The sequence below is a fragment of the Stegostoma tigrinum genome, chromosome 9 (genome assembly GCF_030684315.1).
Source record: "Stegostoma tigrinum isolate sSteTig4 chromosome 9, sSteTig4.hap1, whole genome shotgun sequence".
NCBI lineage: Eukaryota > Metazoa > Chordata > Chondrichthyes > Orectolobiformes > Stegostomatidae > Stegostoma > Stegostoma tigrinum.
The window spans coordinates 41,109,657-41,133,195 of record NC_081362.1 but is presented as its reverse complement, the minus strand read 5'-3'; the positions used below and the strand labels follow the sequence as shown (position 1 = coordinate 41,133,195).

At 38.5% G+C, this 23,539-nt stretch overlaps 1 protein-coding gene across 1 annotated transcript in view; it reads right to left on the bottom strand.

Moving 5' to 3' along the window:
- The window catches only part of usp34 (ubiquitin specific peptidase 34), a 329,850-nt gene that overhangs the window by 43,508 nt on the left and 262,803 nt on the right, over positions 1-23,539 (bottom strand). The window contains exons 60-69 of the mRNA XM_059648851.1: positions 21,012-21,180; positions 20,830-20,904; positions 20,270-20,433; positions 19,643-19,691; positions 13,987-14,091; positions 13,818-13,862; positions 13,254-13,358; positions 12,782-12,929; positions 11,428-12,062; positions 274-431 (exon numbers count right to left, since the gene is read on the bottom strand). Coding sequence (XP_059504834.1) covers positions 274-431; positions 11,428-12,062; positions 12,782-12,929; positions 13,254-13,358; positions 13,818-13,862; positions 13,987-14,091; positions 19,643-19,691; positions 20,270-20,433; positions 20,830-20,904; positions 21,012-21,180 — 1,653 coding nt within the window. The remainder of the gene's footprint in view (positions 1-273; positions 432-11,427; positions 12,063-12,781; positions 12,930-13,253; positions 13,359-13,817; positions 13,863-13,986; positions 14,092-19,642; positions 19,692-20,269; positions 20,434-20,829; positions 20,905-21,011; positions 21,181-23,539) is intronic.

Genomic DNA, 23,539 nt, shown 5'->3' with positions numbered 1-23,539 from the left:
ATTTGTAAAAACAAAATAAATTCACTAACATGCATAACATATAGAAGTTTTATTTTTCTAGAATAATCATAAAACTAAGCTCTTACTTCTGTTCAGGTGTTCAGCTTCGCTTTTAATCACCAGTCTCTCAGATCTCCTCAACCTTGCACTAAATTTAGTGGAATCACATTCCAAAATTATATACTTGTAAAAACTAGATTAGGTAACTTTTACATCCTTTCTCTTTACACGGAATGCTAAGAAGTATTTTGTTATTTTGATTGACATCCCTACCTAATAAGCGTAGTCCAACATGAGCGTCCATCCAGACAACGCAAATAGCAGCTAATGGTAGTTTTCTTGAATTGTTTAACATCCTCCAACTCCTCTTCTCTCATATCTTGTCTCTGAGCTACAAATAGCTGCATAAGGTTAAATAGTTCTTCAACAGCCTATATAATAATGAAACAGCAGAGGTTGTTAGTTAGTAACAGCAATGAAATGTTCAGCAAACAATGAAACTCATTTCTTAATTAACTCAACAACACATTTACTTAGAGATAATGGGAACTGCAGATGCTGGAGATTCCAAGATAATAAAATGTGAGGCTGGATGAACACAGCAGGCCAAGCAGCATCTCAGGAGCACAAAAGCTGACGTTTCGGGCCTAGACCCTTCATCAGACTATTTTTACAAATGACATTGATCAGCTAGTTACATGAAATTACTGATTAGCACGACAACAACTTGTTCTTTTCATTGTTGGGATGTCAGCATCACTATTAAAGATGGCATTTTTGTCCATCCCTAACTGCCACTGAGGTGGTGTTAGGGAGTTAGTTTCTTGAACTGCTGCAATCCATGTGGTCTAGGCTCACTTACCACATTACTGGGGAAAGAATTCCAGGATTTTGATTCAGTGACAATGAAGGAATGATGATACATTTACATGTCTGGATAGTGCGATACTTGGAGGGAACCTTGAAGACTGTGGTGTTCCATATGCTTGCTACCTGTGCTCTTCTCTGGGTAGAGTCATCATTTTAGTATTTAACATGATGCCTTTACAGTAACTATATGTATCAAGGCGCTTCAGAGGTACATTCCCAAGCAAAACTTACATGCAGCCATTGTATTTCTTCCAGTATTGCTGAGTGGCACATATTAAATAGCGTGGCTTCAATTTACTTGAAAATATCGGACAGCTTTATTTAACAGTTTAAACTACTCTTGTAGTTATAGATAGCTATTCTGCATTAAACTTTAGCCTACTACTGCTGGATTTCACATGTTAGCTGGTCAAATAGCTTCACCCTGGTCCTTGCTTCATTTGCACATTTGGCCCCAGAAGCAACACAGCTCTTGAAGCATGCATACGAAGGAAACTGCACTGGTCTGTGTGCTGATGTACACCATTGAATATTTCCACTAACTACAAGTCAATCATCTCACTCCTAAACTTCTCACGTACGAACAATGCATTTTCCAGGTGGCTTAACTGAAGGAAGTGCATCTTTACTGAGGTACGAGAGGCCATCACCTTTGAAGTTTTCTATGTTGTTAAATCCGTCAACGTACAATTGTTCTAAGTCCTAGATTAAATGTGAGTTTTCCTGGTCTCTTCGGCTGCAACTGGTATCTCTGCGATCTTCCCAACAGTCACAATGTTGAGATCCATGCATGTCAGTAATTCTGATGTTGCTTGCCCACTGGGGCCCACCAGGTAAAATTCTACAGGTGGGTTCCGTGCAGAGTTGACACAGCTGAATTTTATTCTCAATGCACCAATGCAAGGAGGTATGTATCTTATAACATGTAGTTAATTTTACTGTTGTACATTGGATCATTAACATCCAAAGATCCAGGAACATATCCTTCAGGATTCTGACTCTATCCTGTCTAATAGGATATTTTCACTAGCTCCCTGTGCCGACTTTCATCACATATGCATTGGCCAATTTTCTTTGGGCACAAGATGTTAACAATGGGAAAAGCTTCTAACTAGTTGTCTTCATGCACACAATGTGCAATACTGAAAATGTGGAAAGCCTATTCACCTCCTGGTGAAACATTTTGCCACTGTGAATCATCATTTTGGTAAGTCTTGCTGCTAACCTAATGTACGTCATTGCTTTTGTTTACGGGTTGAAAGTTCATGTGGGGACACCAAAGTCACAAACAGCCTCAGGTTGCCAGAGGGGGAAAATACTACAGTATTTCCAGTGATTCCCAGAGTCTGGCACGATCATGAGGCAATACTACCTTGATTATGTTTTATTGGTAGTTTATAAAGAACAGTTTGTCTATGCCAGATATATACTTGCTTTTACTTAAAGTCTATTCTCAAACCTGCATCCGCTACATACTCAGCGCATGCACTCAAGATCCTGCTTGTTTGCTGCAGAATAGAATTTTTCCTCCTCTTTGGTTCTTTTACCATTCACCTTAAAACCCTGTTCTGTTGTTCTTGACCACCAATAGGAAAAGCATCTCCTTCTCTATTCTGACCTCAATTTTGAGCAACAAAAGAAAAATTACTGGAAAAACACAACAGGTCTGGCAGCTTCTGTGGAGAGAAAGCAGAGTTAGCATTTTGGGTCCAGTGACCCTTCTTCAGAAGAAAGTTCTGTCGAGTGTATACTTGCTGAGATTTTTCAGCCATTTTGGTTTCTGTTTCTGCTTTCCAGCATCTGTAGTTCTTTTGGTTTTTTTCATCAAGTTTGAGTATGTCTATCATACCACTTCTCAATGTTCTCTTTTCTGAGTAGAACATCTCAGCTTCTTCAATGTATCTTCATAATTGAAGTTCCTCTTCCCCAGAATGGATATTGTAAATGTTTTCTGCATCCTCACCAACTGTCTTTTCATTCTTTCTCAGGTGTGGGTGTCAATAATTGGATCCTCCAACTGAGATTGAACTAGATTTAAAAAAAATAAAGACCACCATAACCTTGTTTTTGTACTATATGTCTCAATTTCTCAACCTGCCTGACACCCTCAATGCTTTCAGCAGTCATGCCCATTAGGCCATTCAGCTCATTGTGTCTGCTCTGCTATTCAACGACGTATTGTGGTTGATCTGATAATCCTTAATTCTACTTTTCTGCCTTATCGCCATAACCATAAATTCCCTTAATGATCAGAATTTTATCTATAGCAGCCTCGAATATACATAATGACCCTGCCTGAACAGCTCTCTGCAATAAAGAATTCCACAGATTTACCACCCTCAGACAAAAATAAAATCGCCTCCTCTGTCTTAAATGGATGACTCCTAATTCTGGGTTTGTGCCTTCTGGTTCAACACACCCCCAAGGGGAAGTGACCTCTCCACATCTACCCTGTAAAGCCCCAGAAGAATTTTCCAGGTTTCAATAAGGTTTCCCCTCATTCTTCTCAACTCCTTTGAGTACAACCTCAAATGCTCCTCAAAGACGATCCCTTGAAACTTGGATCAAATGAGGGAGCCTTCTTTGGACTGTCTCCAATGCTAGTTTATCTATCCTTGGATAAGGAGCCAAAACTGTATGCAGTATTCCAACTGTGGTCCAATTAGTGTATTGTGTAGTTTCAGCAAGATATCCCTATTTCATACACCATTGCTAAAAGTCATTTGCTCTGCCTATCACAAGCTGAATGTGGACCCCAGATTTTTGACTCATGCACTAAGTCCCTGTGGTGCAGCATCACGCAGTATTTCCCTATTTAAATATTATTCAGCTCTTGTTCTGACCAAAGTGCATAACTCAAAATTTCCCATATTATGTTCTATCTGTGAAGCTTTTGCCCATTAATATAGCCTGTCTTTATTCCTCTGCAGACTTTGGGTCTTCTCACTACTTGCCTTTCTGACTATTTGTGTGTTGGGTGCAAACTTGGAGATAGTACATTCACTGCCATCATCCAAATCATTAACATATATTGTAAATACTTATGGTCCCAGCAATGATCCTTGTGGCACTCCACTAGTTACAGGCTGCTATCCTGAAAGTGTCGCCCTTGTCAAAACTCCCTGTCTTCTATTAGTTAGGCAATCCTCTATCATGCTAATTTCCCACACACAAAACCATGGGCTCTTGTCTTATTGGAGGCCGATATGTGGTACCTTTTCAAATGCCTTGTGGAAATCCAAATATATTACTAGATATATATATTATATATATCTACTTTTGCAGGCTTCCTTTTCTCTACCCTGCCTGTCACCTCCTCAAAGAACTGTAATAAATCTATGAGGTATAATTTCCCCTTCATGAAGCCATGCTGATTCCACTCATGTTTCTAAATAATCTGCCAGTATTTCCTAATGGTAGATGTTAAGGTAACCAGCCTGTATTTACATTTTTTTTTGTCTCCCTCCCTTTCTTTTATCATGTATGTTATACTGGCAACTTTCTAATCCTCTGGGATTTTTATAGAATCTAAGGATTCTTGGAAGATTACTACCGGCGCAGCCACTATGTCTGCAGCTACTTCACTTAAAATCTTGGCATGCAATCCATCATATGCAACAGATGTAATCAGCCATTAGCCCTATAGTTTTCCCTGTACTTTTTCGCTAGTGAGTTATAGCAATTATTCCCCCCACCGTCCCCCCAAACTCCTTGATTCCTCATTATTTTTGTCATGCTATTAGTATCCTCGACCATGGAGACTTGGGCAAAGTAATTGTTCAACTCCTCTGCCATTTCCTGGCTCCCCTTTATTATCTTCCCAGACTCGTTCTCTGAGGGGCCTATGTTCACTGTTGCCTCTCACTTCACTTTTATACATTTAAAGATGCTCTTGCTGTTTACTTTAAAAGGTTGTTGCGAGTTTATCCTCATGTTTTCTTTCCTTCCTGTTTATAATACTTCTGGTAATCTTTTGTTGGCTTTTAATACTTTCCCAATGTCTGATTTAGCACTAAACTTTGCCACGACATAGTATCAAATTGAAAGAAATCTGTCTTCAACTTTCCTGGTTACCCATGGGCTGTTTATACTCTTCTGGGAATCCCTCTTTCTCACTGAGATATACCTTTGATTTTTTTGCAAAATTTCTGCCACTGTTCATCAACTGTCTTTTCTGTTAAATTCCCTTCCCAGTCCACTCCAGTGAACTCTGCCCTCACTCCCACATAATTACCCTTATTTAAGTTTAATACAGCCCTTTCAGATTACTCCCAGGTAATTACCTTGAAGTTTAACATAGTTCTTTTCTATTGCTTATCAATTCTTTCAGTTTGTCTGCCTACTTCAACTCTATCCATGCTCGCTAATGTAATTAAAACAGATTACCCGCTCACAACTTCGCTAACGTTTGTGGAATCTAGTTGCGTACTAACTGGCTTTTATGTTTCCTATAATACAGCAGTGACTACACCTTTGAAGTACATCGTTGGCTGTAAAGAGCCTTTGGACCTTTTGAGATCATAAAAGGCACTATATAAAATTGTGCTTCCTTGTTGAGATAAACAACTTGATGGCTGACATCTCATTTTTGTTGCTAAAACAAAGCCCTTGAAAAGGGATGTGGGGGTGAGAAGAACAGTAGCTCAAGACCAAGATAACAAAATGTGTAGCTGGATGAACACAGTAGGCCAAGCAGCATCTCAGGAGCACAAATGCTGACATTTCGGGCCTAGAATCTTCATGAGACCCCTCTGATGAAGGGTCTAGGCCCGAAACGTCAGCTTTTGTGCTCCTGAGATGCTGCTTGGCCTGCTGTGTTCATCCAGCTCCACACTTTGTTATCTTGGATTCTCCAGCATCTGCAGTTCCCATTACCTCTGATCACAGTAGCTCAAGACCAGGTGGGTCACATGGACAGATAAAATACCACTGCATGTTTTTCTGTAGTGACTACGCTTTTGTAAGCGGAATAAAAATATTTCTACAATTCTGTAAATATAGTCCAAAAACTGGTTAATTTTTGGTTGTGGACTACATCCTATTTGTTCAATTTTACTGCCGTAAGCAATGTTCCCTCTAAGCTTGCAACTGTTCCAAGTGTGGAGCGGGTAACTGGCATGCAGTACTGCCTTCCAATTCTGCAAGTTGATGCTGCACACAGATCTCGGGGCCCGCACAGCTGGAAATACTGGTAGTAACAAGAAGCTACAGAGTTGCCTTCATATAGCTGAATTAAGGCTCTGAGATTTCAGAGACAAATTCTACATATTTCCTTGTTTCTTGTTACCTGCTTCACTCCAAATCTGGAGCTGTGACCAGAACATTTTTTGGCATTTTATGATTGAAATTACAGATAAAAATGGTTCCTGGGCAGCACAAACAAAAACCTGATAAAAATGTATACATTAGTCCTTCAGTCTTCCTGTCACCCAAAAAGGCAGCATGGTGGCTTAGTGGTTGGCATTGTTGCCTCACAGCATGAGAGGCCAGTGTTCGGCATCCCCTCGGGCGACTGTCTGTGTGGAGTTTGTATGTTCTCCCCATATCTGTGTAGGTTTCCTCTAAGTGCACCAGTTTCCTCCAAAAGATAGGCAGTATATAGGTGCCCACCGATGTATAGGTGTGGTGGATTAGTCACGTGAAATGCAGGATTACAGGGAATAAGTTTGGTGGGGGGGGGGGGGGGGGGGTGGTGGTTGATGTGTGTGTGCTCTTTGGAGGGTTGGTGCAGACTTGATCGGCCGAATAGCCTGCTTCTACACTACAAGGATTCTACAATTCTACAAAACAAAAATCACATACATGAATATGTTGTAGATTCCTACTTATCTCCTTTCTCGTTTTCCTTTGGGATCTTTCTCAACCTCACCCCTCTGCTTCTGTTTCTTCAGCCATTGCATTTGTAGTGTGAAAAGATATAACAATAGCTTTGTTCTACTGTACTTATTCATAGAGTCATACAGCACAGGAACAAACTCTTCGGTTCAAACCAGTCTATGCTGTCCCAGACTAAACTAGTTCCACCTACCTCTTCCTGGCCCACATCCCTCCAAATCTTTCTTATTCATGCACATATTCAAATGTCTTTTAGATGTTGTAATTGTACCCACACTCATCATTTCCTCAGGAAGTTCATTCTGTATGTGAACGACCCTGTGTACAAAATTTGCCTCATGTCTTTTTTTTTAATCTTTCTCTTCTCATCTTAAAAATATGCACCCTATTATTGAAATCCCCTATCCTATCTATACTTCTCATTATTTCATAAACTTCCATCAGGTTGCCTCTCAACCTTATACACTCCAGTGGAAAAATGTCCCAGCCTACCTAGCCTCTCTTTATACCTCAAACCTTCCATACACTGCAACATTCTGGTAAACTTCTCCTGAACCCTCTCCAGCTTGATAATATCCTTCTGACCAGAACTGGACACAGTATTTCAGTACAAGCCTCACCAATGGCCTGTATAATCTCAACGTGACTTCTCAATTCCTTTACTCAAAGGGTCGAGCAATGAAGTCAAGCATGCCAAATGCCTTTGTAACCAACTGTCTATGTGTGATGCAAGCGTCAAAGAATTATGTACCGGCACCCCTCGTGTTCTGCAACACTATCTAAGGCCCTACCATTAATTGTATAAGCCCTCCCTTGTTTAATGTACCAAAATGCAATACCTTGCATCTATCCAGATTAAATGCCTTCTGCCATTTTTCAGCCCATTGATCCATTTGATCAAGACTCCTTCTTAATCTTAGAAAACCTTCTTTAAGTCTATTATGCCACCTATTCTGGTGTCGTCCACAAGCTTAGTAACATGCCTTCAATATTCTCATCCAAATCATTTGTATAACTGACAAGTAAAACATGACCCGGAAACAATCCCTGTGGAACACCACCGGTGATAGGCCTCTAATCTGAAAAGCAATGCTCCGCCATCACTCTGCCTCCTGCTGTTAAGCTAATTGTGTATCCAACTGGCAAGTTCACCCTGAATCCCATGTGACCTAACTTTACTAATTAGTCTACCATGCAGAACCTTGCCAAAGGTTTTACTAAAATCCAAATAAAAATATCTACTACTCCGCCATCAATCTTTTTGGTAACTTCCTCAGAAAACTCACTCAAGATTAGAAGACATGATTTTCCTCACACAAAACCATTTCAAATCAATTTTTGCCTCTCTAAATGTCCATAAATCCTATCTTTTGTAAATCACCTTCAACAATTTACCACATCTGTAGTTCTCCTGTTTCTCCTTGCAACCTTTCTTAAACAAAGGCAGATCATTAGTCACCCTCTAGACATCAGACACCTCACCTGTAGGTATAGATGATGCAAACATTTCTGCAGTAGGGATCACCATTTCTTCCCTTACCTCTCACAACATTCTGGGATACAGCAGATCAGGCCCTGGAGATTTATCCACGTTCATATTCTCTATGACCTCCCAAATGTCCTTTTCTGTAATGTGAACTGTTCTTAAAATATCAAAGATAACAAGGTGTAGAATTTCTGAAGGAGGGTCTAGGTCCGAAATGTCAGCTTTCCTGCTCCTCTGATGCTGCTTGGCCTGCTGTGTTCATCCTGCTCTACACCTTGTTATCTCAGATTCTCCAGCATCTGCAGTTCCTACTATCTTTAAAATATCAAAGTTCATTTCTCTGCATTCTCTAGACTCCATTTCTTTCTTCACAGTATCTCTCCCATCTCTTAGTGTTCAATACAAAGATGACATTCTTGATCTTTAAGAGGCCCTACCCTTTCTCCAGTTACCCTCTTGCTCTTGACGTACTTGTCGAATCTCTTTATATTAACCTCAACTTAATCTGCCTTATCTTAACCTTAAGCTATCTCATATCCCCGCTTATCCTTTCTGATTTCCTATTTAAGAATGCTTGTGCACTCTTTACATTAAGAGATTCAATTGAATCAAGTTGTCTATATCTAAAGTAAGATTTTCTTTTATTCATGATTAGAACCTCAATATCTTTATTCATCCATTATTCCTTCATCTTACCAGCCTTACCTTTCACTCTAACAGAAATATTATGCCACTGAATTCTCATCACACTTTTGAATGCCTTCCACTTGAGAGACATCCTTTTCATGTGAACAGTCTACTCTAATCAACTTTTGAAAGTTCTTGTCTCATACCGTCAAAATTTGCCTCACACCAATTAAAAACTTTAATTTCCATGGAAGGCTTATCGTTTCCCATAACCATGGTGAAACTAATATAATTATGATCACTAGACCCAAATCTTTCCCCTACTTTTATTTCAGGCACCTGCCCTGCTTTATTGCCCAAAAGGTCTGGTTTTGTTGCTTCTCTAGTAGGAGCATCCACACACTGAAAGAAAATTTCCTTGAACATGTGACAAATTCTTCACCATCTAAATCTTTAACACTATGGTAGCCCCAGTCAATGTTTGGAAAATTAAAATCCCCCTTACCACAACCTTATTATGCTTGCACATATCTGAGATCTCTTTACATATTTGTTTCTCAATTTTCCTCTTATTAGAGAAGACCTTGTGATCTTTCCTATCTTATTTGCAATTTCTACCCATATATTTTTCCAGGATGATTTTTCAGAAATATCTTCTCTAGTAACAGCAGTAACGTATTCCATAATCATTACAGCAGTAACGTATTCCTGTTCTTCCCTGAAAGGGTGTTATTCAGCAATAGACAGGCACAAAATGTTCAACATCCTTTCAGTTAGCCAAGTCATCCAAAGGGTTATCAGGCACATGACTAATCAGATGAACCTTAACATTTTGAACAGTTCTGAATGCTCAGCTCTCCACTCATTCTGCTGTAGCAAGTGAGAACAACACAACTCAAGCTATTTCCACTGGTTATACTTGAAGAATCATCAATATTATGATGAGCCAAAAGGACTAACTTAGAAGAGAACATCTTTTAACTACTGTGAACCCCTTTTAAAATGTTTGGTTCAGTACTAAGTCTTGCCTCTGAAATCAAGGTCAATCTTTCAAATGCTGCTGCCATCACAATATTACAAGATGTAGGTCAGTAAGACAGTCCAAGCATAAGTTTAGCATTAGGTTAAAAGCTTGACTAGTGCCAATTATCTCCTCAACAAAAGGCACAGAATGTTAGTAATGAGGAACTTTTTTTAAAAAAAGTAATCCTCAAAGATACTTGTGTTCATCTCGTTTTGGGTTTGAACTTTTCCAATTTAACTGCTCGATCATTTGTGGCCATAACTTCTGTGTTCCAAATACCAAGGTCTGCAGTTAATAATTGATTGGAGCATAGGTAGAGGAGCAGCAGGCGTTTCAGCCCCTTGAGCTTGCTTCACGAATCCAGATCATATCTGAACATCTATCTCAATGCCATAGTCACATCCCCTTCATCATCTCCCTCTCCCTTGAAGTCATTAGTAAGCAGAAATTCATCAGTCCCTATCTTGAACTTTCCTTAAACGAGTAAGCTTTCAAAATTTTCTGGAGTAGAAAATTTCAAAAGACCCACCAATCTCTGAGTGAAGAAGTTCTATTCATTTCTGTCTTAAATGGATTCTTAAAAAAATTCTGAGACGGTTTCTTTGATTCTAGACCGTGCAGCCAATGGACACCTTCTTAAGGCAGCTATTCTGTCTGCCCCTAAGGAATGTTGTAAGATTCTATGAGATTGTCTTTCACTATTCTGAACTCCAGATAAAACAAGTCCAGTCTCCTCATTTCTCCTCATCGGAGAATCCCATCATCCCAGACATCAATCTGGTGAACCTCTGCTGAACTCCATCTGTGGCAAATATATCCTTCCTTCACTAAGAGGACCAGAACTGAACACAGTACTCCAGGTGTGGTTTCAGTGTCCTTTGCAACCGAAGCACGACTTATTTGCTGCTGTGTAGAAATCCTCTTGTGATTAAGACTAACATACTACTTCCTTCCAAATTTTCTGCGCCACCTGCATGACTTATGAACAAGGTCACCAGGTCCCTTTGGACATCAGGCCCAAAACATTAACTCTGATTTTTTTCTTCTAGATGCTGCCAGACCTGCTGAGCTTTTCCAGAAACTTCTGTTTTTGTCCCAGATTTACAGCATCCGCAGTCTTTTTGGTTTTTATTGAGTATAGATCATGTCAATTTGCTAGCATGAAGTGCAAACAAATGTCAAAGGTGTCCAAAGTGATGGACAAATTATTTTAGAATTTGGTTTAACAAACAACTTATTAATATAACATTAAATGTTGAACTTGTTACACAATTGTGTCAGAAATCTACTGGTTTAGAATTAATAAAATCAAAAATACATTAATTCCACCTGTGCTACATTAATATGTAAATTAGATGGAAACATTCTGGTATAAAGTCAAAATAAATATAATCTTAAAACAGACACTTGTCTATAAAAATAAATCAGACATAACTCAAGAAAAGAATCTTACAGTTGTTAAAAATCCAGCATGTCTGACTGTTCTGACACACTTTTACAATTAAGTCATGCAACACTTCCAAGAACAATGAATTCTGCTTACTAAAATACATGAAATATAGCCAAATCAATACAAAACACTTACCGCTGGGTACTGGCTTGCATGAGGTGTTAGATTTTTGAAAGCCCATTGAATATTCTGATGAGAAGCTAACTGCCGTGTGAAAGCAGGGGATTGTTCACAACACAGGCGTAAAATTCCATAATATGCAGGTAGCATCCCTCGATTAAAGAGAACAACATCCTGATCATCGTGATCAGCCAAGATGTAATTAAAAGCAATGTTTTTCGTCACTATAGGATTCTGTACAATGAATCGCACATTTTCTGGGCAATCCACACATACATTGTACCAGAAGATGAGCAGTGCCTGTTTATTGTGGTTTGTCGCAATGGCAGGTTCAGACAGCTTAGGCTGGAACAGATTCCAGAGGTCCATGAAGTAACTAGAGAACATCAACTTCTCAGTCTTCGAGACCAAACAATAGGTCATGAAGCTAAAATAAGGAACTAATTTTGTGGTGCCATGGACAGCAGCATCAACATATAGTTTGGCTCTTGAAAGTAGACCCAGAAGAATATTGTACACCTGATGGAGGACAACAGTAGTGTCTGGACTAAGAGGTAAATCACGTGTAGGATTATGCAAAGAACGCGTTGATCGGAACATCTGACGGAAAGAATTGCTTGGAATGAGAGAAACCAAAAGGTAAGCTGCAGCTGTAAGGAATGAACAAAATTGCAATCAATATAATGAATCACAATACCTAAGCTACACACTGATTGTGATACATTCATCACTTCTGGACGCCTTAACAAAAAGGACTTGCTTTCAGATAGATTTATCACAACCATAGGTCAAGCCAAATTACTTTACAGCCAACAAAGTATTTTTTGGAGTGTAGTCACCGCAGTATAAAATATGAAAGCGAATGTGTGTGCAGTAAGCTTTCAAGTTTGAATTTAATTGTACCAGATCAACTGTTTTTGTTATGCTGAACGATAAATATTATCCAAGATATAGAGATAACACCACTAATCTTCTTTGAAGGAATGCCATGGAAACTTCTACATCCATTTGAATGGGTAGACAGAACTTCAATTTAACAACACATCTGTAAAATGGCATATGTCCTACAGTATAGCACCTGAGTGTCAAACCTTGATCTGTGTTCAAGTACCATAAACCTGAACACACAATCTCCTGACTCAGATGCAAGACTACTACGAATTGATCCACTTAATAATCATTCAAAAACAATATAATTGGCACGGAATAAAATAAATGATAAATAAGGCTACATATGCAACCAAAGCATTCCATGTCACTACTCTATCAAAGACCAGTGAAAATGTGGTTAAGGATGGAAAAGCACATATTTAAAAAAACATTCAATTACAAACTATAACATTAAAATGTGTATCTAGCATCAACTTACATGTTCTGACTCTAGGATAATTGTGTGCCAGCAAAAAGCGCTCCACCCAGTTCTCCATGTTTTGAAGTACCCAGCTATGAGCTAGCTTATTGCGAGGTGTTTGCATTGCCAGCCAATCTAAGCACTGAGAAGGATTATATTCAATAACCTAATCAAATGGAAGAGAACAAATGTTAATTATTTTAATAACCTGAAAAACAATTTGAAATCTCCCATTAGATAGTGCAACTGTCAGTACACAATTAAGAAAAGGACTTTCATCTTGCTTGAAACTCGGCAATTATGAGTTTAACTCAGGCCTAAACTAAAATAAATTGTGAATAACTGCATGAATTATGCATATATTGGAATGTAATTATTAATTTAAATATGATATTTTTGAAAAAAACAAATTCCATTCGTTGTGAAAATTAAACACCTTAAAATTTACATTGTTGCAATACATTTTACCAAATTAGTTATTTACGCATACCTCCCAAATTCTCTGAAGAATGCAAGATGCAAATGGAGGCATTCCAGGTGGTCCACCAGCAAATTCCATCAACATAGAAAGTAGCTTAAAGAAAGGCTGTGCAGCCTAGAAATAATATGAAACATACATTGTTTATAGATGAATAATTCTTTTGATTAAAGGATCCCTTTGCTGCAACACTTAAATGACCAGGAGACTGTTACACTCAATACCTCAGCATTCTCTGGCACTCAAGAATCTGAACCATACGAATATGAAAATTTCAATTTGTGGTTTATGGAGAGTTAAGTCATTTTAGCCACACTGGTGGCACAGCATTACAGATCAGATATTCAAAACTGAATGTTGGGTGGTGTCAAGACCTGGTTTAGCTATGCTGCCATAGCATAACAGTCTGCTGACATTCACCATACAGCTTGGGCAAGGACTGAAGGGTTAGTAGCATGCAGGGGTTCTATAGATTAGCAATTTCAGGAGAAACAATACAGTTGACAAATAAAACATAAGATGCTGTGAAGAAGCTGCAGCTTAACGTCAACAAATACATCAATACAACAGACATACCTCAGGAGTCAGCTTTGCTATTGAAGTGAATAGCATGGACACTATCTAAACACACAAAAGAGAAAACAGTATTTATACACATTTGTAGCTTTTCCCCCCAGCTATGTAACAAATATCTGTTAAAGTAAAAGCAGCAGTCCCGAATGATCTCAACACAAAATATGCCTACATGTTCTGCAAGACGATTGTTGTAACGGCAGAGGCTGAAGATCAAATTGCACGTCTGCCTGATGTTAATACCATCTCGGATATGTTGAAACAAAAAGGGGAAACCCTGAAAACAAAAGCAACCAGAAATAACGACTTTCAGAAAAGATTAATAAATAGGCAGCATCCAATGACAAGCAGCAGCACAATTTTAAATAGCTACCAATGAACAAAGCAAATTTGACATATTTTTGTCATAAAATACATGTCTTGAGACTGAATCAAATACATTAAGGAAGACCCATTTTCAGTATAGGATCAATACGAAGATTAAGTTAAGTCTCCAAGAAATCTCTAATTTTGCATCATTTAAAATGAAAGCATATTTCATCATACAAACAATACCAGCTTGTTCATTTTAATACTAATTAGCCCAAATGTGGAACTGGCAAATTTTTGCATAGAAGATCTACAAGAAGAGCATTTTAAGGGTGGAATTTGGCCAGTCTACCAGCTGGAGAGCCAGTGACAACCCAACTGCAGTCATTTCCAAGAACCCTGTTGGAACTGAATTTCAATTAGATAATTTGCAGGCTACTACAGTCATTACTGAATCTCGTAGGGAAATATTCCCTGCATAAAACTCCCCTGTAGAGTTGATGTCCCTGTTTGGAGAAAAGAGGCCAGAAGAGGTGCCCACTGCCGATACTGGGAGCACTGGGCCTCGGAAAAATGGGATGTGATCCCTTGGGTCAGTAGGGCACATCGACTAGGTGAGTTCACAGTAGAGGACAGGAGGCTGGCTTCCCAGGAGTGCCTTTTTAAGCGCCAGCAGATATAGTGATGGGATAAGGCCCTTAACAAGTTACTTAAGGAAATTAATTGTTCTCTGGGAGGAAAGGCTGTTCTTGACTGCTCCCACCCAGACTCAGTTGGGATCAAGTCTCGAAAGTAATGGGCTTTCTGCCACAAATACTCCCCAACCCTCTCCCAGCTGTGCCTGGGAGGATGCATTGGGGTGCATTAAATTTTGACCTAAGTTTGCAGAGAATAATATAACATTAAAGAGAATTTCCTTTGCTTCTATGCTTCATTAAAAAAAATTCCATTTAATGAACAACAGCACAATATTTTCAAAACAAAAAGGCTTCGATGATAGAACACATTAAGCTGGAAAATCTAAGCATTACATCCAACATTTCTTGATCAACTTCTGAAATTATTTCAAGTGTATGATTATCATTAGGAAATTAATTTTCAGCCACAACATTATGCAATAATCATCTTGAGTATTTGATGCAGTAAAGGAAAAAATTGCTTGTTTATAAATTAGGAGCAGTTGCAGAGATGGAGAGAGAGAGAGAGAGAGAGAGAGGAGGAGACAGGACTTGGGGGATGGGGCAAGGTTGAACGGTATTAAGTACTTAAGCAGGCAAGTGACATGTACTTTTTAATCAGTAAAGTTGGGCACCGGTTAGGGCAAAGAAAGATGAAAAGATACGAGTATTAAATTCATATACTGTATTAAATTATTTGAAACAACTATAAACAATCATTGAATAACATTTCAAAACATGAACACTAAATAATTAAATCAATTACTAGGGAGATAGTTAGTGGGTAGGTGATGTATTGCAACCATAACAAATGAGAGCTGATGGACACCGCGACCACATCTACACTACCTGTCTGCAGTTTCAGAAATGTGATGCAATAAGGAAGGAAAAGTTATATGGATTTCATTCTAGAAGGCAGTCACGCTGCTTAGGCTAAGTACTTCAAATGTGATCAGTGGTCAAGGACAGGAAGATACAACCGTGATAGGGAGCAGGGAGGAGATTCAGAAAGTAACACAGGGCCGAGGGTCTCAGCTCTTGGACCTATCTAACATATTCTAGGTTCTTGCGATATGTGTGAATGAGAACTCCGACTGCAGATAGGGTGAGTAAACCGACCAAGCATTGTACTGCAGAGGACCACTGAAATTGGAGGCACAAAAAAGTGAGTGTAGTAAACTGGATAGGATCATGGAATTCCTGCAGGTAACAACAAGTGAGAATTTCACTCTTAGCACCTCTCCTATGTATTGCGAAGGACTGTGATTGGTTTACTCAGATAGGTCAGAGATGATAATGGGAATAAAAAAAAGAGAGAGTCTGGGCCAACATCCTAAATATGTGGACATGCAGGTGGCAAATCAGTGGACAAGGACTGAAAGCAGAGTTACAGAAATGGATACTCCTGTCAGCAGCTGAAACAGGTGGGTCCTGAAGGCATTATTGCCAATTCGGTGTCAGATTAAGAGCACACCCTCTGAGCTGGAAAGAAATACTGATGTTTCAGTCCACGTGCGTAAAAACGGCACAGTTGAATGTCCTCTTAGACTTACCTAAGGGTGTACGTACAACAACAGACCGAATTAAAAAGTGGAACTAAATGGGCAATAACCTGTTTATTACTAACCAAGAGAGGATCAAATCAGCATAGGGCAAATAAGATCAGAGCTGATTGAGCAATTTGAAGACTGAGAGAGAATTGGGTTTCAATTCACAGGACAATGTAATTTAGCACTTTTGCTCATATTCAGACCAAGACTTCAATGTGATTTGGAGATCAGTAGTGGAACCCAAATTCAGCATAAGTGAGTAGGTGATTGCTAAGCAAGAACTGTTTGATAGAAATGTTGATGATCACTTCCATTATTTTACTACTGACTCAATAGATTGATGGTGCAGTAATTAGCAGGTTGGAGTTTACCTACTTTTTACATATAGGACATATGTAGGCAGATGTTAGTGTTACACTGTACTGGGACAGGTTGGCTAAGGGTGCAGCAAACTGATGGAGCACAAGTCCTCAATAATATTGCCAGAATGTTGTCAGGACCCATAAATTTTACAGTATCTGGTGCTTTTCACAATTTCTTGATATCACCTAGAAATAATGGAATTGACAATAATGGACTGGCATCTGTGATGCTGGGGATCTCGGGAGAAGGCCAGGATAGACATTGTTGCAAATGCTTCAGCTTATCTTTTGGATTCATGTTCCAGGATCCCCCATTACAGCAGCTAGGGATTTATATGGTGCCTCCTCCTCGAATGACGTGGACTTCACTCAGCACCAGCCTCAGACCCAGTTTAGCTAATAGTGTTGCAAACAAGCCACTCTTGGACACTGCGCCTCCCCCCCCGCTTCCCCCCCTCACCCCCTCACCCCTCCCCCACCCATCCAGAAAATGCTGAAATCCATGACTAGGCAATAGTACTAGGGCATTTGACAAATTTGTTGAAGTCCTTTGAGAATTTAACAAGCAGAGTGGATAAGGGGAACTAGGTGTCATAGTGATTTGAATTTCCAAAAGGCATTTGTTAAGGTGTCATATTAAGAGTTTGCTGCACAATGTAAGAGTTTATGGTGTTCAAGCTAGTATTTTTACAGCCAGTGGATTGATTAAACTAACAGAAAACAGGAAGTCAGAATAAATGGCTTATTTTCGAGTTGGCAAATCTCTAACTAGTTTGGTGTCACAAGGAACATTGCTGGAAGCTTCTATTATTTAGAATCCATGTTGATAACCCAGATGAAGAAACTAACCTTAGTGAAGGCAAATTTGCTGATGACAAAGGTTGGTAGGAAAGCAAACAGTCGGCAAAGAGATATAGATAAATTAAATGAATGGATATCAAACAAGTCCATTGGTACAATCAATATATGGAAAAAGATAGTTTGCATACTATCCACTTGCACGTGATACTTCACTTCTCAATTTCTGCCTACAATGTCAGTTAGCAGCATTTCAAAAAAAAAGCCAAACATATAAGCTTCTCATCAGGAGACAGTCTATCTGCCATTAAGTTCTCAGCAAGACCTCCTCATGTCACACTGAAATTTGACTCCTCTTCACCCATGCTAAAGACTCTCAGAAGGTTTGATCTTCAGGAATGCAATATGAAGGTCAAGGCACCCATGAACCAAACTTCTAACTCTAGCAAAAATCCCATTTCTATTTAAATACCCTAAGAAAACTGAAGGCTAAAGGAATAAACCCTGACAAAATATCTGGAGTGAAGCCCAAGATCAGATTGGTATCTAAAAGTCATCTTTTTGCAACTCCTGTTACCAAGCCAGTGTGAAACTTGCTTCACGTTCCTTTGGACTCTTGAGTGGGTGACCCTGATATTTGGACAGCTCTGAGTCCACATAAATTTTTCCCAGGTTTGCACCCTAGAGAAGACACTCCAGTTTTGTTGTAGACTTTAAACAGAGTTAACCTTCTCAATGCAAACTATAGCCTTACAAGCTGCCATCAATGAGTTTACAACAATTTGGCAGACAGTGTACAAGATGGGAAAATGCAAAAGGAGAAATAGAAAAGCAGATTATTATTTAAATGGGAAGACACAAATAATTCTGTGACACAAAGGGATCTGGTGCTTTTAGCATGCAAATAATTAGGAAGACAAATGGAATGTTGGCCTTTAATGCAAGGGGAATGGACATTAAAGTTGGGATATCCTGTTGTAACTAAACAGGGCATTGGTGACTACAACTAGATTAAAGTTTTGGTCTTCTCGCTTATAGAAGGATGTCTTGAATTGAAGGCAGTTCAGAGGAGGTTGGCAAATGTCGGTTCCTGGCATAAAGGGGCTGTTTTATTGGCAAAGATTAAGTTGAGCTTATACTGATTTAGATCTGATTGAAACATACAAGATTCGGAGGAATCTTCAGATAGAGGTATTTGAATGTATTAAATGTTGAGTTAGAGATATCTTTGATCTACAAGGAAGTTAAGCGTTACAGGTGGACAGGCAGGAGTGTGGAATTAAGCATACAAACAGAGCAGCCAAAACCTTCTTGAATGAAGTAGCTTGTCGAGTGTGTTCCTGCTCTGATAGGCAGATCTGTAACAAATCTCAACAAAATGGTCTACTTGCAGTGTCTTGTATTTGTTACATCAGACTTTGAAAGCGTTCAGTTGTTATCAAAACTAACTTGCACACACTTATTGGGGAGTTATATATTTAAAATATTACTACATCCAAATAAATTCATGCACATCGTAAAAATTAAATAACCTGTAACTATAGAGCTAAGCTGGGAGGTGGTCAGAAAACGATAGACAAGGCATTCAGAATATAATAAAATTGAATAAAATATATTTTTACAAATACATTCCATTAACAGTTGTATTGTTTTAGACGTTGTTAAATGAAGTTTTGATTTCTGTACATAGGGTGAGGCACACCTAGAAATCAGAGGAGATAGTAGAACAATGCACGGGGATAGAAGGAAAATTTTATTGTTGTTGTATTATATTTCTTAACAAGCTTGTTAAACAATAGGATCTTCTTTGACATAGTTATTTGGATTAAAAAATGAGAATAGTTTACAGTACTAGAAAACTTGAATTGGAAAGTGACTTGCATAACCAGATTCTGGAGATGGAAAATTAAGGCAATTGTTGTAGGATTCCAATGCATGCAGTCCACAAATGTGTAAGTAAAAAAAAATCAGAGCTCTAAACAACTGAACATTTACAATTGCCTGCTTAATTCTGTAACATGAACGAAGAATAAGTTTTTGACGCAATCCTATTTGTCATTGAAATCTTATACAGTGATGTTTAAAAGAAATAAAGAAATATATATCACCAGTTCTATGTCTATTGACGATACCTTGCCTCCTGTCAAGGCAGCCATGTCATTCTGTGACAATGTGAGATGCCTATTTTTTTAAAAAAGACAGAATTAGAAAGTGCAACTTAAGAGTGCTGAATACCAAATGTTAAGACTGGAATAAAATACGTGTGTATACTTGAATATTATAAATCTCCATTTCTTGATAAATAAATCAGCACATTTTATAAAATTAATGTTAAAAGTTGGACCTTTTTTTTAAATTCAAACGATTGCACTTGCAAACAGAAGTACCACTGAATAAACAGCTCATATATAAATTACCTATCCATGGCAATTTAATAAACACAGCTACTTTTTTAAATCCTAGAAACAAAACAATTTAAAACAAATTGTTAACTTTTAAAATGGTTAAATATGTGCAAGCAAAAAGAGGAATGCAATCATAATTCTGTGATATAGAACAAAAGTTTTGAAAAAGTTTAAGATAACAAAGTGTGAAGCTGGATGAACACAGCAGGCCAAGCAGCATTTCAGGAGCATAAAAGCTGACGTTTCGGCCCTAGACCCTTCATCGGAGAGTTTTCAAGGCTGTGGGGAAGGAACAGGCAAGTAGAAGCAATTAGAAAGCTCTTGCTGGATGAGTCAACTTTGCATGAGCCTTACCTTTCAGACCGAGACTGTTCTACTAGAAGTGCAATCAAGGCTATCATCTTCTCCAGTGCTGCAGGACGGTACTTCTCTTCTGTTAAAGATAAAATATCTTCCTCCTCCTCTTCTTCCTCACCTTCTTCTTCAGACAATACCTCAACTTGGGGCTGGGGAAACTGCTAAAGAAAAAAACAAAGTTATAAAAATATAAGCAAAGTTTAGACAATTACAAATTGCCATTATGAAGAATCTTCTCTTCTTCAATCCTATAACTAATCATTGAAGCAATATATCTGCATAATTTAAAGAAATCACTGCAATCAACTACAATGTACGAGGAAATGTTATAGCATTATTTTTTGTGTGCCATAAAGAGCAAATTAGTTCAAAATGAAATATAACTTCAAAAATGATGGCAAAATAGAGTTCCATACATTAAGACTCAAAAAGTAAATTAACATAATGTTGGTAATTATAGCAAATTAGAACAAATAACTACCAGACTTTAGAAAAACTGTTGCCCAATAGTACATTATGAAGTTCACGTTTATTGAGAATGATTAAAAAATTCTTACATTCTCTGGTCCCTTTGTTCCCATATAAAAATGTACCATTGTCGATATAGCTTGCAATGACAAAAGAAACTGGCTCTGAAATAATTAAACAACAGTTAGTAGAGTAACGAGGAAAATTGGAGTGAAACATCTAATTACTTTTCCTTCTAAGTCTCCAAAGACAGAATATCCATTTAATTTACCTCTTCCTCTCCCATTTTTGCAAACTCAAACAAGAATGCAAAATATTCAGTGAGATGTTTGCTGTGAGGTTTGACTCCATGCTCCATAATAGACAACAGTGTCTTCACAAACCTAGTTACACATGAACGGCTTCCAATATCTTCTACAGGAGCATCCATATCATCAGAACTACAAAGGCAGAGGTCAAGATACGTCAAATACATTGTCTAAATCAGTGAGTAGTATTCAAACACAATAGAATCTTACATACTGTAATGACTTTATAATTGCATTTAAGCTTTTTAAAGATTTAAACCCTTTATAAATAATCACATGAAAATGAAAGCTGATCGTTAATCACAAAATTGGTGTGAATTTTCCCTGTCTTATGGGTTAAATGAGATTGCCTCTTATCAGTTGAGACTCAGTCATTGCACATAAATGTTTCCACTTATCCAACCGCAATTAATATTCGTAAACTAATTCCACAAATCATATGCTGAACACAAAATAACTGTGAGGGGAGAGTGACAGCCCTTGACATTATGATGCCAAGGAGTCCTAGCAGAACTAGAACCAATGGGTATCGAGGGCAAACTTTTTGCTGGCTGAAACTAGTCCTGACACATAAGATGATGATTGTGGTTGTTGGAGGTCAGTCATCTCAGCTCCAGGACATCTCTGCAGGAGTTCCAAAGGGTAGTGCCCTAGGCCCAACCCTCTCCAGATGTTTCACAAACAGCCATCCCTCCATAACGTCAGAAGTTGGGATGTTCACCACCATTCACAACTCCTGATACTGAAGCAGTTCATGTTCAAATGTAAAGACCTTGACAAGATCCAGACTTGGGATAACAAATAGCAAGTAACATTCACACCACACAATGCCAAGATACGACCATCTACAATAACAGAAAAATCTAACTACTACTTCTTGACACCACTGAATTTCCCCGTATCAACAATCTGGGGGTTATCATTGACCAGAACGCAGCTCGAATCACCACTTAAATACAGCAGTTGCTACAAAAGCAGGTCAGAGGTTAGGAATACAGCGGTAAGTAACTCACCTCCTAACTCCCCAAAGCTGTCTTCATCTACAAGGCACAAACCAGGATTGTGATAGAATATTCCTCACATGCTTGGATGAAGAAGCCTGACAGCATTCAGGACAAAGCAGTTCACTTGATTAGCACCACATTCACAAGCATCCACACCGTCTACCACTGATGCTCACTAGAAGCAGTGTGTACTATCTACTGCAGAAATTCACCAAAGTTCAAAGGCACCTTCTAGGCTCACGATTACTTCCACCTAGAAGGACAAGGGCAGAAAATACATAGATACTGCACCACCTGCAAGTTGTCCCCTCCGAGTCACTCACTACTGTGGCTTGGAAATATTTCACCATTCCTTAACTGTAATTGAGTCAAAATCGTGGAATTCTCTCTCTAAGGGCGTAGTGGGTTTACCTACAGCACATGGGCTGCAGCAGTTCAAGAAGGCAACTCACCACCACCTGCTCAAGAGCAACTAAGGACAGGTATCACAAGCTGGACAGCCAGCAACATCCACAAACCAGGAGCAAATTTAAAACAATTCACTTTCTGCCATAGGATTTACTTCATTATTTGTTCATTGGGTGTGGGCAACACTGGTTAGGCAGTTAAATGTCAACCACAAAAAGTAGTTAAAAAGTTAAACGTCAACCACAGTGCTGTGGGTCTGGCCTCACATGTATGCCAGACCATGTAAGGATGGCAGTTTCTTTCTCGAAAGAACATTAGTGAACCAGATGAATTTTCCCAACAATTGACAATGGTTTCAGGGTCATCATTAGACTCAACTCCAGATTTTTACTGAATTAAAACTTTGCTATCTGTCATTTGGGATTTGAACAAGGTCAGAACCCAGAACATTCCCTGGATCTCTCGATTAATAGTCTAGCGGTGTAATATCACTAGGCCAATGCCTTCCCTTCCAAAACAAACTTATTAAAAGAATACAAATTTAGCATGCTTTCATGACATTCTATTTCATCCTTATTAACATATACAATTGAAGATGGAAGGTCAATTCACACTAGGCAACGAACAAATACTTCAGTAGATTCCTATAGCTTTACTTTTGATGAAAAGAGCTCCAATTTTAAAATACATTTCTAACAAAAAAATAGAAACATGCTAAACATGATAGAAGTAATCAACATTCCCATAGGGAAACCTTTTCTATTAGTTACAAAATTCCACAAAAATTACAGATGGAGGCAACAATGAACAACCAGTCTTTATCTGAATAGATGAAGCTTAAAAGAAAGCTTTCCATTGACTTTACAGTACTAAATGTGAGACTTCACTGCTCAAAATGCAAAAGATGTAGCATGATCTATCAGATTCTGACTATTAAAGGCAGCCAGTAGTGTTTTCATTTTGTCTGAAGCTTATCAATGTACTATTAAACTCTGCTTTAATTACTGATAGGGAGAATTAAACATGCAAAACTGCTTTAATCTACATCGACTGTTAAATTATGTTTAAGCAGTAAACTC